Raw genomic sequence first — 14,269 nt, forward strand, 5'->3', positions numbered from 1 at the left:
GCCAGAGACCAACCCGCCAGGGTTGGAGGTGGAGCAGGAGTTCCCACAGACCTTCCCAAAGCCAATGGAGTGATAATGGTCGACAACTACCCCACCAGCCCAACCCATGCAGAGTGACTGGGTATATCCCAGAGACCACAGCTGAACACAGAATAAAGGCTTCTGCCTGCCTGAGGTCTGCAGATTGCTATGGCCGTGCGCTGGGGCCCAGCTGGGTGTGCAGTTAGGTGCACGCTGGGAATTTTAGCCCCATGCTGCCCTTTACATGAGTCTTTTTAAGTTTTAAAACCGATCAGAGTGCTAGCTGGAAAAAAATCTATGTGGTTTATTTTGTTTACCTCCAGGATCTATTTGTAAGCTAAATTCAGTTACTCTTTTGAGGGACAAAATACCAATTCTTTCTCCTCTGTGGCTGCAGGGAAAAAAAATACTCTGCAAATCTTCTGCTTTGAGCTCTGAAAAGGAAGGAGAACTGGGCAGAATGTGGAGCGGGGCTCTCTGAGGTCCCCTATGAAGAAACCTGATGCATTTTCTTTCATTAAGATCATGAAAGACTCTGGTGCTGAGAACAAATACATCCAATTCTCTTTAATACAGCTTCCACAGAGCATTTTCAAACACAAACTTCCTCTGTCATAATTCTAAATAGTTTGCTGTGACAAGATCTGGAGGCTACTCCTAGGGTTGGTTGATATAAAGAGAGGTTTAGCTCACATGATAAGATTAACTATAGTTAAAGGTGAACTCCTGGAAGCCTGGTCACAACTCATAGCATTTGTCAGTCAGATGGTATGCTATGGCCCCAAGACTATGCAGGTCTCTCCCCCCTGTTCCTCCTTGTCTGCTTTGAAACAGCTGAACGCAAGCAGCGGAGTTAGTATTTCCAACGGCCAGGAGGAGACGCAGGTTTCTCATGGATGTTGCCTGTCCATGGACTCAGGCAGAAGGTGCTGCACCTTCTCAGGGACTGGGAAAGTGGTGACCATCTCACCCAGCTTTAGTCCCGTGGACAAGGGGTCCATGCTCAGTGCCTGCCCACATGATGGTCCACAAAGGTTGGTGGGAAGGTGGTTGTGAAAAGAATCACAGAACCATAGGGGTTGGAAGGGACCTCGAGACATCATCGAGTCCAACTCCCCAAATAAGGTGAGGCTGAGCTTCTCCTGGGATGGGGGCGTGTTCATTCTCCCCAGGAGCTCCCTGGTGAAGCTCAGGCAGCTGCTTTGCTGTGTTTGGCCTTTAAATTAACCTTCAGGGCAGACGAACCCAGGGCATCACACCTTATAGCGTACAGCGGTTTTTCATGTTGCGTTGCTGCGGCAGGGTCGCAGTGGGCATTAGTGCAGGATATAGAGACTGATTCGGGGACCAAATCCCAGCACATGAGAGCAGAGCTATCTTGACTTTTTGGGTGATGGGAAAGAAGCCAATCTCATTTGCAGCCCTCCACCTTCCCACTCCTGCAGTGACCATCGTGCTCAGTTCTCCAGCTTTATTTCTCTGCGGTGAGAGTAGCTCATCGTATTTCCTCCCCACCCTCCCAAAAAGCAATGAAATGTGAGGAAGGAGCTCAGTGCAGGGGTACAGCTGCTTTGTTGAAAGCAAGCAGATATTTAAGCTATACATCAAGTGACTTCAGAACGTGGGGCAAGGTTACTGTGAGCTGGTTTTGGAATGGACAAGCATCCACGTATGCAAAGCTGTTGTTTCTTTGCCGGTGTGGTATCAGGGGAACTACTCAGAAGTTTCTCTTAGTGGGATCCACAGAATCCGAGGTGTGGAGTAGATCCCAAGCTTAGCAGCATAAATATGCATTAATGTCATTCATCTAACCACCCTGCTCACAGTCACTGTGGTTTACCTTTTATCCGCTTTGCCTGCCTCATTCAGCGGTGCTTTGTGGCTGTGCCTGCCAGTGGGGCAGAACTGCCCGCTGCAGAATAGAATAATTAGAATAATTAGGCAAAGCTGCAAACTGTTCCCCTCCAACTGATCCATTTTTGTCTGTGACCATCCAATTTTGTCCCTCTCTCCGGCCACCTCTTTGCCATGGCACCAGATGTCTGCTCTTTGGGTCTGGTGCACAAATAGCTCTGAAAAGCTCACCTGGCATTTCCTACAGCTCCAGCGAGACTGTAGTGTGTGGTGTCTGCTTCCTTCACTCCATTTGACCTGTTGATATATTCTTGATTGACATACTGATTCAAGAACATTACTGGAGCCTTGCTACATCCAAGATTCAGAAATGCTGTTCCGTGCACTGCTTTACAGGCGTGCCTAACCTCCATGGGAGGCAAGACTTGTGAAACACAGTAAGACATAGATATTTTATCATTTCTTCATAGTTCCTAAAAAAAAAAATTAAAAATTTCTCATTCCCTAACAGAAAAGATGGAAACCAAACATAAAATTCTGGATATGGTACGTGAGAATGGCAAAAAATATAAATGCCAGGACTTGTGAATTGGTGAACAGCTGGTGCTCAGGGCAGGAGGTTGCTCTGAGGTGTGTGTGGAGCAGAAGTCTCGTGACTTCTGGCATACAGGTAGTCACAGGCCTCTGCCACTGTCACCTGAAACAGAAATGACACTGCAGAACTGGTAATAAGTTTTGAATCAGAGCTTGGTCACAATATGGAGACAAAAGGTGGTACATCCTCAGGTCACTGAAGAAGCAATAGCGTGTGTGAGGAGCGGTGACAGCTCACATCTAGTCCTCCTGCAGCTGCTGCTGAGTGGATGGGAGATTAATTAACCCCCATGAGACTTACGTGAAACTGGCAGATAAGTATCATTATCTACCATTTGCAGGTAGAAAAGGAACAAGAAGGAAAAATTGCTTTACGGAGGTTGTACCATAAGCTTCAAGCAGGACTCCCCACTGCTGTTTCCTGCCTGGTCTTCTCTCTTCATATGCCCCATATTACGTGAATAATGTAATACATTTTGTATAAACATAAACATAACATGAATAATAAAATATAAATACAATTATAGATATAAAGGGTGTATATAGGCATGTGTATGCATTAAATTAATGTATATACATTTTAAAAATATACTTAATGCGTATATATGTATATTTATACCTATATCTAAACACTTAATCACATACTGTATCAGTAGGATGCATATTAATAAGGTACACCTGAAGCCACAAAAATAAGTTTCAGGTTTTCATCACAAGAGGAATACTGAGGTAATGAGCACGTGTAATAAATACTTACTTGTAAGTAATCTAAAGTAATGTATTATGGCATCACCATAGGCATGTAAAGCGTAGCACTCAGATTCTCAGAGTGTACTCAATGCATTTCATTACTCTAAACCCAAATTCCACACAGAACAGCAGGCTTGGGTAGAAAGCAGGGGGAAACCAAAGCAAAATCTTAAGTAAATACATAAATAAATGATGATGATTAATAACTTGCTGGTCTCACACAGGGCTAACACATTTTCAACACGACGATACAGCCAGATAGCAGCTGCTCTGACGACACACAAGGCTGTGTCAGTGCTACCAGCTCAGCCCAAGCTTGTCTCAGATGGGATGGATGGAAGTCAATGCCAATAGAGGGTCACTTTATCTCGGGACTTGTTTGACATACGCTCTTCTAGGGTTAGATTAGTCACCCTGTGGAGCACAGTGAGATTTTCCTCTTGAAAACCCTCAGACAGACTCTTTGTCTTCTCCACCCTGGGCCATTCATGGCCTTTTGCACAAATCCTTCTCCTCTTTCCATTCCCAAAGCTCAATACTGAGATTTCAGGTGGAGTTCAGGTTTGTGGGGTCTGAGTGTTGAGAATTAAACTGAGAACCGGCCCACGGAGAAGCACCCGCTCGGTTCACCCAGCAGTTGTTCCTCCTCTCCCCAGTTCAGGCTTTGTCAGAAGTTCCTGGAAATCAGCAGGAAAACTCCCATCAGCTGCCGTGCTGTGATATTTCTGTTTTTCTCAAAGGTTCTTTTTCTTTGCAGTGTGATGTCTTGGATCAGAATTTATTAAATTTCCTCCCAGAACAGGAACATTCAGAAATTTATAAGATGTTATCTTCTTGTATGCTTATGACAGATTCTGCCTCACCGGATTACCTAAAAAGTAAGTTTTATTTTATCTTCCTCAGTAAATGAAAGAGCACGGGCAGGATCAAAGTTCTCTCACAGATAGAGTTTTTTATGTGATGTGCAATATAAAACTGTGGTTCGTAGCCTTTTTAAAAGATCTTGCCACCTGGAATGACCCCTCGGTTCTATTTTTAACTGAAACCCTCTGCCTTTATTTTACTAGGCTGAGACTACTTGCAGTTATGTTAATTATTAAATATCGGATCTTTTGAGACAGCTCAGGAAAATAGGTTAGCCCATGGAAACGGAGGGTTCACCGGAGACAAATCACATCTTAATTGATATCTCAGCCTGTTCAAGTGAGATGGTGTTCAGAGATGGGCTAGTGTCATGTGCCTTTGGTTTGCCTGTAGTTGAAAGTCATTGCAATTCTTTTTCATATCTAATTTTGTTTTTCCTAAAAAAAAACCCCCACTTTTACTTGCCTCACCCTTATTCACTCTGGGAGGCAAGACGTGGGAAACCAGGAAACGCACGATAATGTGAGACTTACAGCTGCCTAATCTACTGTATATACAAAACCTGCAGCTGATAGCTAATATGCCAAAGTTAATTTAATAGATATTTTGAGGTAATTAGGCATAGTTTTCCAACACAAGTTGTAGAACAGCTGTGAGTCATGAAAAGCCTAAATAGAAAAAGGAAAAAAAGAAGAAAAAAAGCTGCTATATGTGAAGGATTTCATTCTCTCGTTTGCTGTATTGATACTACGGCAACGTAATTCCTGTGATGAAGGTGGTACAAAAGAAGGGCCAGTGAGTTCCAGAGGCTGTCCCTAAGCTGTAGGCAGATCTCTGCACAGCACTGGGCAAGCTATATCTCTGCAAGGCTACTCCTTGCAGAGGCTGTCACCCCACAATATAGCACATAGGTATATAGGATTCTGAGTGGTACTAAGCTGCTCTCATGCAGCCAGTTGCAAGATTGGGGTTGGAAGACACCGTTGGTTGTGTTTAGCTGAAATAGTATATTTATTTCTTCTTCTTCTTCTTTTAACAATCCAGCTGACAATGAACTAGAGTTTTATTGTCATCTTCTGAGAGGAAGTTTGAACCCAAAGGAATTTCCAACCTATGAATACATAAAATTTGTAGGAAATTTTCGGTCTTACAGCAATGGTAAGCTTTAATTGTTGTATAAATGTTACTTTAGCTGTGTGAAATAAAATATAAGTATTGCTCTGTGGCACAAGGCAGGCTTTTAACCAAAAGGACTGTTTTTAACATTATGGGGTAAATTTTGCCTCACGCGGATCTTGTGGCTGGTTGGCAGTAGCTGGACAAACTCCTGTGCCGAGTAAAATTGTGTTAGCCCCTTTTGTTACTGCCCTTCCCTCACTAGCACTGGTCCTGGGCTCTGGGTAAGTTTGCAAATGATGGCTGGTCCTGAGGTGGGTTTGTTTGCGCTCACTGATGCTGTGTGCTACAACTGTGCCTGTTAGCTAAATACGGAGCTTGCTACTTTATCCGCTGGCTTACGTTAATCGTGACTTCTGTGCCAGGACTGACAGCCTCCCAAATCTGCCCTCTCACCCTTCTCCAAAAAATCCTGGGGAGAGGTGGCAGTGCCTCGTACTTTTGAGTGCCTGTGCCCACCTCCCCGTGCTGTGGTTGAGGGTCCCAGTCACTGGCGTAGGAGCAGCTGAGGACACTTCCAACCCGTCTCCCTCTGCAGCTGCCATTTCACATTCCTCTCCAGCACTGCAGAAACCAACACTCTCAAAAAAATAAAATTAAAAAAAAAAAAAAAGGAAAGAAATACAGTCAGCAAAGTCACTAATGTGCCGCAGTCAGTCTGGGGGAACCATCTTTTAGGGGATGAAGAGCAGATTTCCACATCGCCTGTTCCCTAACAAACAGATTGCTGCGCGGCCATTAGCGTCAGAAATGAAATACTCCTTTATTACTTTCCCTTCTCCTGCCTGCCCAAGTTTGCTTTAGCTACTTGCCTGATTGAACTCCAGAGTGGCATTTCCAAAGTTGCTGGTATTGTTCCAAATAGGTCACCCTCAGCAAAAAAAAAAAAACCCAACTCCCCACCGTGCTCTCCAAAAAACCGCACGCCACGCCGCGAAGGAAAAACGTCCCTGTCCCCGTTTGACTTTCTGCTCTTGCTCCACATGACTAGAATAGAAACCAAAGCCCAGGATGGAGATATGTATTTCTTGTTTGGTGCCATCTGATTTGAGGCTTTATTTGTATGTAAAAAAAAAAAATGTAACTGCCTGTGTGCTTTCTAGTTTGAATGAGGCGAAATGCGGCTGCCTGACAGACGCGCACACCAAGCTGTTCTGTTTTTTAGAGCAGAAACCGGATTTCAGGTGCTGACTCATAAGGATACATTTCTACCAGGGGAATTTCTGATCCATTTTCTTCAAGGATTTTCAGCCTTTTATTTTGGCGTGACCTTAATATTGCCCTCTTACCCATTAGAATTTCATACCCCGGCATTTGTATCGCTGGCTGTTTCTCAGAAGAAAGATAAAACTTGCGTTACAGATATCTTCCCTAGGCTAATGCATATAAACTAAATGGGAACATACTGATTTCAGAAGACACCAAATCATTTTCCAAAGAGCCCAGCTTATAGCTTTCAAACAGGACATGTGCTTTCTGCTTCTTTATTATGATTTTTCCCCCCCTCTGTGCCACCTTTCTCTAAATCTTTTACTTTATTTGGCCTCTTCCAATTTTTTCCCCATCTCTGCTGCAGTCCGAACCTCTGGTCAACAAGGAGGGGATGGCCCTTGCTCCCACTCTGTGAGATGGTACCTCCTGGTCCCCCTCCCCTCTCACCAACACAGGACAAGAGCTTGCCCATCCTGATTAGTTTCCCCAGTTCAGTGCAGAGCCTGCTTTACTAATGCAAGAATCAAACATTCCCAGTGCTGCTCCACCTTGGCCGGGGGTCAGCCCCATGGTCCCCTCTGCCCCCCTCCCCCCCTACCCCAACAGTTTGACTCCTAATTCAACTCTGAAAACTCAGTTTCTCTGGCACCTGATAACCAAAGTGAGCAGCTGGAGGTGGGTGCAAACCTCCAAAGTGGCTGTTGTTGGTTCCACTGGCTTCTTGGGTCACCTGGCTGCACCCTGAGCAAGGCATGGGGGACATCAGCTCAAGTGAGCACCCTGTGAAGTCAGTCACATTTTGGGCAGCTTCCCAGACTCGGGGCTGGGGGCCAGCAGCCACACTTTGGCACAGGCACTTGCAGCAGGGACACCTTTGAGCATATGATGGGTGCAGCGGTGCGCTGGGTTCCTGCCTCTGCTTGGCCCTCCACACCCCAGGGTGCCGTCACCCCAGTCCGTGCACCCCAGGTCTGTCACCTGCCAGACCTTACAGTAATTGGTGTCTTCTCCTTCCCATTAAATAAATATCTGTTCTCCAGCCAGTCCCCCACCAGGTGTGAGGCCAAGCGGGCAAGAAAGACAGCAGTGGGAAGGGTGGCAGAGGAGAGACCTATCACTTATAGGGCAGCGCTTGTCCTACATGCGTAGGATCAGCCAGCCCCAAATGCAGCTTTTCAGAGGTGTCTGTGGAGGAAGGAGGCTAAGCTAAAGATAAGAAAAGAGTTAGCTGAGCATACTGTTGGGGGAGAAAGACAGAAATTGCAAATTAAGCTTAATTAGCAGGAGACTTTCCTTATGAATGTATTCAAGAATGCTTTTCCCTGTAGCTTTTCACAGCAGTGGAAGTGCGAGCATGTTTTTACACATGGGAGACCGACACAGGATGTTCTTCTCCAAATACAAATCTCTGCCGTTCCTTTTTAGCCGCCCAACACCAAATCCTACCTTTGTTTCCAACAGTTTGCTGAGCGTCCTACCCTGAGTCCGCCCTGCCTGCACATTTCTGCCACAAGAACTCTGGGGATGCTCTTTTATCCCTAGTCAGGCTGCATCCCATCAGGATCCCATCAGGATCCTTAGCTATTCCGTTCTTATTAGCGTACGGTTATGGCAGTGACAGTACTAATGAAGCTCTCACCTTTCCTTCCCACTTAGCCCTGCTCATTGCTCATATGATGGCAGAAGGGGGTGATGCGTGCTGGGGTCCCAGTGACTTTACCCCCTCCCTTCCTCCTCCCTCATACCTTCTCCGTTAATCGCATTGTGACTTATGGCTGAGAGCATCATATAGGGATGGGTTTGAATGGATTAATTTGAAGGACTAAGGCTTAGAAAGCCAGTTAGGGGCTTAGCTGCTCTCCCTAACTTTAGTGGGAGCTCTGGGGCTTTAAAGGCTGTTCTACTGAGATACCAAAGAGAAAATTTTTTTCTGCTAAAATAGATCAAACACTTGATATGTACCGAGGTGACCTGTCACCAGAATTGCCATCAGGGAACCAGATCAGACACAGACTACACTGAACCCATGCTGCTCCCCCAGAGGAGCGGTCACTGGCACCTTTCCCCCATCCAAGAGAGATGAATGTGCGAGCCCCAGACACTGCCTGGGAAAGTTCACATAGCTCACGGCATGTGCTCAGTCTGTCAGAAGATCACCGTCCCTGGAGCTCCTGGGCTCAGCTATAGCTGGAGGCTAGAGGAGCAGCACAGCCCGGTGCCAGGGTTAGCAGGAGGGTCCACGCTGGGGCTGGTCCTGGGTACGGTGTGCAGGAGGCCATACTGTGTAACCCCTGCTGCCAGGACATTTCTGTGCCTGTATCTGCACCAGGGATGTGACATGAACTGCCTGCGCACGAGCGAACCGCCCTCAAATTAGCGGTGCCCGAGTGAGAGCGGCTGACCGGCGAAACAGCAGTGCAAGCTGTGCAGAGCGACTGCATGAGTCACTGGCTGTGCTAAATCAAATACAAGAGATTTGATTTTCCATTTGGGAGGATTATATAATCATCATTAATTAAGCTTCAGTGAGAAAAGTGGGACTGAAACCTGATGTGAAGACTCAGTAGTCCCTCGAGAGGAGGGGAGGTGGCCCACGGGCCACTCAAAAGAGGAAGGTGGAGCCCCCTCTTTGCTCCTATGAGAAATGCCTACTGGCTCTCTAAGCAAAAGGGTTGGTTTGGGGGGTTTGTTTAATTTGCAAATAGGAACTCTTCCCAATATTTTATATATTTCAGGTTCTGGCCCCGTAGTCCAGATTTTAACGAGAGAGAGGAATATATGAAAACATCTGAGGGAGCCAACACCACTGAATCTGTTGACCAGTGGTACCTGATAAGGGACTGAGTCATGTCAGCATCACCAATGAATAATGCAGTGGTTCCCATACAGTTTTGGTGTAGGGCTGAGGGGGGAGGCAAGCGTTAAAGATAACCCTCCAAAAATACCAAGGAAATGCTTAGGTCCTGGTATAAAATGCCAATTTGAGAATTAATTATTTTTCAAAGCTGCTTAATAGCTCACTCTGGTAAGAACAGATAAGGCTGGATTTATTCCTCCTGTGAAAAATGTTTGTAAACAGAAGAAGATCTCCCATAATTATATAACCAAATATTGGCTTTGGTATCCTATTCCTGAGGTGACATACTTGCTTAAAAATTCCTGAAAGGGACGAATCCAGAGTCCTGTCTTCTAAACTACAAAAGAGGACCACCAGCATCTTTAAAGGGGCTGATCCGTCCTTTCATCCAAAATGCCTGAAGTCTTCCTCTTTAAAGGAGGAGAGAACTGTTATTCTGTGAAAGGAGTTCCTGATGAAATACTATAGTGGATTTAACATCTTGCATTTTTGTTCCTAGTTACATGGAAACTCAGGAAGTATCTGGTTACGGGATGCTAATAATAGCAGATACTCTACTGTTAGCTGATACATTTCTGAGAGATAAGAATAACCTTCAAGAAAATTATTACGCTGGGGAGAAAAAAAAATAATCTTTTCACTCCCAGAACAATTAATTCAATCTGAATTCCTTTTTAAAAGAAATAAACAGATTTATACAGAAGGTGCATTGATCTTGAGCCTCCATAAGCATATGCAGAAACATCTGATAACAAGAGTAACTCAAACTGAAATGACTGTTTTGATCAGAACCGACAGCCACATATTATTATTTACTATTAACAGTATTGTAGAAGCTGCAGCTAGCAATCTGCAGGCAATATGCCAGGCTCTCTATGGGCACTTAAGAAAAAAGGCACCAGTCCTGTCCTACACAATTTACTTGGGATTCGTATCAACAGGGGATAGCAAGGGGAGAAGCAGGAGGAAGGAAGAGGAGAGAGGAGGTCAAAGTAGATGAGTGATGTATGGACACCATCACCGTTACACATCCAAAGCTGTTCAGTGCAGTCCGGCTTGCACTAGCACTTTAGACTTCTTCATTATATATGTAGATACAGATATAAATATATAAAAAAAATGCAGAATTATCTGTGGTCTGAATTAATGACTTGATTTTATCCTGGCCTGCTTGGCTTGTGTTTTTTGAAATCGCTGTTGGGTTTGTTTGACAGTCACTAAGGTCTTTAAACGTTAACGTCAGCTGACAAAATAGGAAGGAGGGATTTCTTCCTTCGAACAGCATAAATTGAGAGGTTCCCTGTTATGGGAAGACTGTGTTTTAAAGATCCTAAGTTAAAATAAGATGACCGAGCAGCTGACTGCTGTACTATTATTAACTGAATACAGTGGCATCTGGGGGTTTTTAAACATGTTCTCATTCATTTCATGTGGCATGATTTGTATCCCTAAGGATAAAGATGTTTCTGTCTATGGTAGTTAAGGGCTTGGTTCCTCATCATTATTATTATCTATCACTTATTTTTAACATCTTATCCTTAGCATCCTGGTCTTTAAAAACAAAAAGCAACCAACAACAACAGTAACAAAACCCTGTATATAGCCAAATCAGTTTGTTTCTATCTTCTTATATAATATTTGCAGGTAATTTAGTACTTCTGCAGAAGAATGTTGTGGTAGCTCTAGGAGCAGCAACTCTGATAGATCACCACAAAATTGATTAAAATTCATGCTAAGAAGCATCAGCTAACAGATATATATGAGAGCACTGTTTCACCTTTCTGATTACCTGTTTAGCTTTGTCATGTGACCTTCGAATTCCCTACTCAGGGTATTTTGTTTAGACCATTTAATTGTGAAGCATGCGTGCCCTCATTTAGTTGAACCCACCTGTTTATAGCCAGCTTAACATTTTCAGCAGGCACCTTCTGACAAAAGCACTCCCAGACCTGTATTTGACTTATAAATGTTAATATAATCATACCCTCAGACTTCATCCCGTTTTCAATTCCGCTGTTGTTCCGCGGCGCTGTCAGAAAGTTCATTAACTGAACTTTGCTGCTTCAAGATGTTGTGTGGGTTTTTTAAAGAGACTCCGAAAATTATAGAGCATGCTTTTTCAGAAGGTGTGCTTAAAAGATTATAACGGGATTATTTCTATTTATTTATTTATGTATTTGAAGTAATGAAATTATCTCTTTTTTTGGACTACCCTTTAAAATTTATCAACAAAAAAAAAAAGTGGAAACTTGCTGACCAGCTGCAAGAGCAGAGCAGAACAAGCCTTGCAGATAGAGCTGTGGAAAGAACAGATATGAACAGCATAAGTTGGGCAGCAAAGTGGTTCAGAAACAAATGGGGAGATTCTTTTTCTTTTAGTTATTTTGCAGATCAAGATGTACATTTCAAGGTGGTGCCTACCTGTGGGTATCACCAAGGTTTTTAGTACTTTTTGACTGGTTTTAGTGCAGCTAGCTGAGTATGGAGATGGCACAGTAGCTGTTTGATGAATGACTTGCAGCTCATCTATTTTGACTTACTCATTGACTGCCGCTAAGTTCAACCTTCCCAAATGTTGTGATGAAATCCCAAATTTACTACATCGCTGTCCTATGTGCTAATTATTACCCTTTTAGTATTGTGTTTGCCTCTTGGAAATATAATCCGACATTGTAAATGCCACATTTGGGTATGTATTCTGCTCCCTTAGAATCATAGAATCACCTGGGTTGGAAGAGACCCTTTAGATCATCGAGTCCAACCACAGCCTAACCCTGCCTAGTCCACCTCTAGACCATGTCCTTAAGCACTTTGTCTACACACCTTTTAAATACCTCCAGGAATGGTGACTCCACCACCTCCCTGGGCAGCCTGTTCCAGTACTTGACAATCCTTTCAGTAAAGAAATTCTTCCTGATACCTACCCTAAATCTCCCCTGGTGCAATTTCAAGCCATTCCCTTCAGGGAATACTTCTCAGGCTCGTGGCTGGTTATATCCAACAGCTGATGTGAAAAAGCCATCCACTCTCTTTGGTGCAACTCGGTCTCCACTAGACATTTCTTCTGCAGCTGGTGTCATTTGCAAGCCCACGGGTTCACTAACTAGGTTACCATACCATACTTGAACTTTGGAGGCTGAATGTGCAGAGAGCACTGGAATAGGCTGCCCAGGGGGGTTGTGGAGTCTCCCTCTCTGGTAATATTCAAGACCCATCTGGACGCCGACCTATGCAACCTGTCCTAGAGAACCTGCTTTGGCAGGGGGGGTTGGACCTGATGATCTCTCAAGGTCCCTTCCAACCCCTACGATTCTGTGATTCTGTGATGGTATTTTCAAGTCTCTGAGCCCAGCATGGAAACATTTGCTACTGAATGTGGCCATTATAGAAAGAAACAGCCCCATTGACTTCAAATGTGACAACATATCACACAGTAATCTTGGAAGTAACTTTTTACATTGTCCTTGATGGGAGTTTATAGCAGTCCCATTCATTTTTAAACAGGACTGACTACAGAACTTGACAAGCTTGCACAAAATAACCACAGCAGGGAGGAACCAATAGCTCTTTGCTCAGGCTTCTCCTCTTTCCTCTAGCTCCTAACTCTTTCTTCTTCTTTTTTTTTTTTTCACCTCTTGTATCAATAATCCCACAGAAGCCTTCGTATATGCACATAACCCCAGGAACAGAACAGGAATACATATTCTTAGGAAGTCCCCAGAGCAAGTGTGCTTTGCTGGTGGAAGGAGGAGAATTTTGCCCGTATTTTTAATCTCAATATCCAGCCAGCCATGCCCTCCAGACTCAACTGTGAGAGAGGACTGCAATCTCTGCGGACGTTCACATCTGTGCTGCCTTTTCAGAGGAATCTTTCCTCCCCTTTTTTGGTGCACACGGTGGCCTAAGCCAGTGAACCACAGGTGTGAATTCTCCTCAGAGGGCTTATTTTTCTATCTTATACCCTGCACTCCTTGTTATCAGCTAGGTATCATTATTCTAAGGCTTTTAACAGGTTGAACTGGGTTCCAAAAGCATTTGTGATGAGACTTCTTTCATCTCTACAATTCATGCTAGTGAACTAAAGCCCAGTGCAGAAGCCCCCCAGAATAATAATTGATACTTATTTCTTCCATGGATAGATGGAAAACTCTTAATTTTCAATGGAATGGACACGATTGTCCCTGCTTTATCCTACGCAGAAGACCCAAATTTCATAAAGTTGGATATAGGGGTCTAATAATAAGGAAAGATGGTTTTATATTAGCCTTAATCCCTGTTAGAATTACATTAACTCATGTTGGTGAACTCTTGCTGCTAGAGGGAGCATGGGAGACAGTCAGCTGGGCAGGGCCAGTGCCCATGGGGCCAGACCAGTTCTCACTGCACCTTAGCACACAGTTTTGTTTCAGTGCTGTAGGAGCAGATTACCATCTCTGAACAGCTCAGATTTGGATGAAGAATTTGCAGTATGTCATTCTAACACGGGACTGCAGGCTAGCTTAAGGCAACATGTTGTTTTGGCAGCGTGTCTGTGTGGCAGGAGGTGCTAGTGGGCTCTCAGAGCAACACGAGCCATGCAGCCACCAAAGACACAGATTAAAAAAAAAACCCCAAACCCATACACAAAATCTGTAGCCACATCACATCCAGTTTCTCCTCCTGCCCTGCGTTTCAGGAGGCAGCAGGCCATCCGCAGGCCTCACCAGCAAACACCCAGCTCTGGAAGCCAGTGCTGGGGGGTCCTCTTGGCTCTTCTTTAAAACAAGGTAGAACCGGAGCACGCTGGAGACGGTTCTCCTTAGTGCAGAAGGGGAAGGTGCCCTTCCCCAGCCAGGAATCAAAAGCAGCCTTTTCCTAGTGCGATGAAGCCTCGCTGGCTGTGGGCCCCGGCGTTTTGCCACCGATGACTTGACGAACTCTCTTCAGCTTCCTCCCTTGCCA

General features: G+C 44.6%; 1 protein-coding gene across 1 annotated transcript in view; it reads left to right on the forward strand.

Moving 5' to 3' along the window:
* Positions 1-14,269, forward strand: part of NPAS2 (neuronal PAS domain protein 2) — a 52,565-nt gene that overhangs the window by 13,569 nt on the left and 24,727 nt on the right. The window contains exons 5-6 of the mRNA XM_084279427.1: positions 3,977-4,097; positions 5,128-5,241. Of these exons, the coding sequence (XP_084135553.1) occupies positions 3,977-4,097; positions 5,128-5,241 (235 nt within the window). The remainder of the gene's footprint in view (positions 1-3,976; positions 4,098-5,127; positions 5,242-14,269) is intronic.

Source organism: Gallinula chloropus (assembly GCF_964237585.1).
Source record: "Gallinula chloropus genome assembly, chromosome: 1".
Lineage (NCBI taxonomy): Eukaryota > Metazoa > Chordata > Aves > Gruiformes > Rallidae > Gallinula > Gallinula chloropus.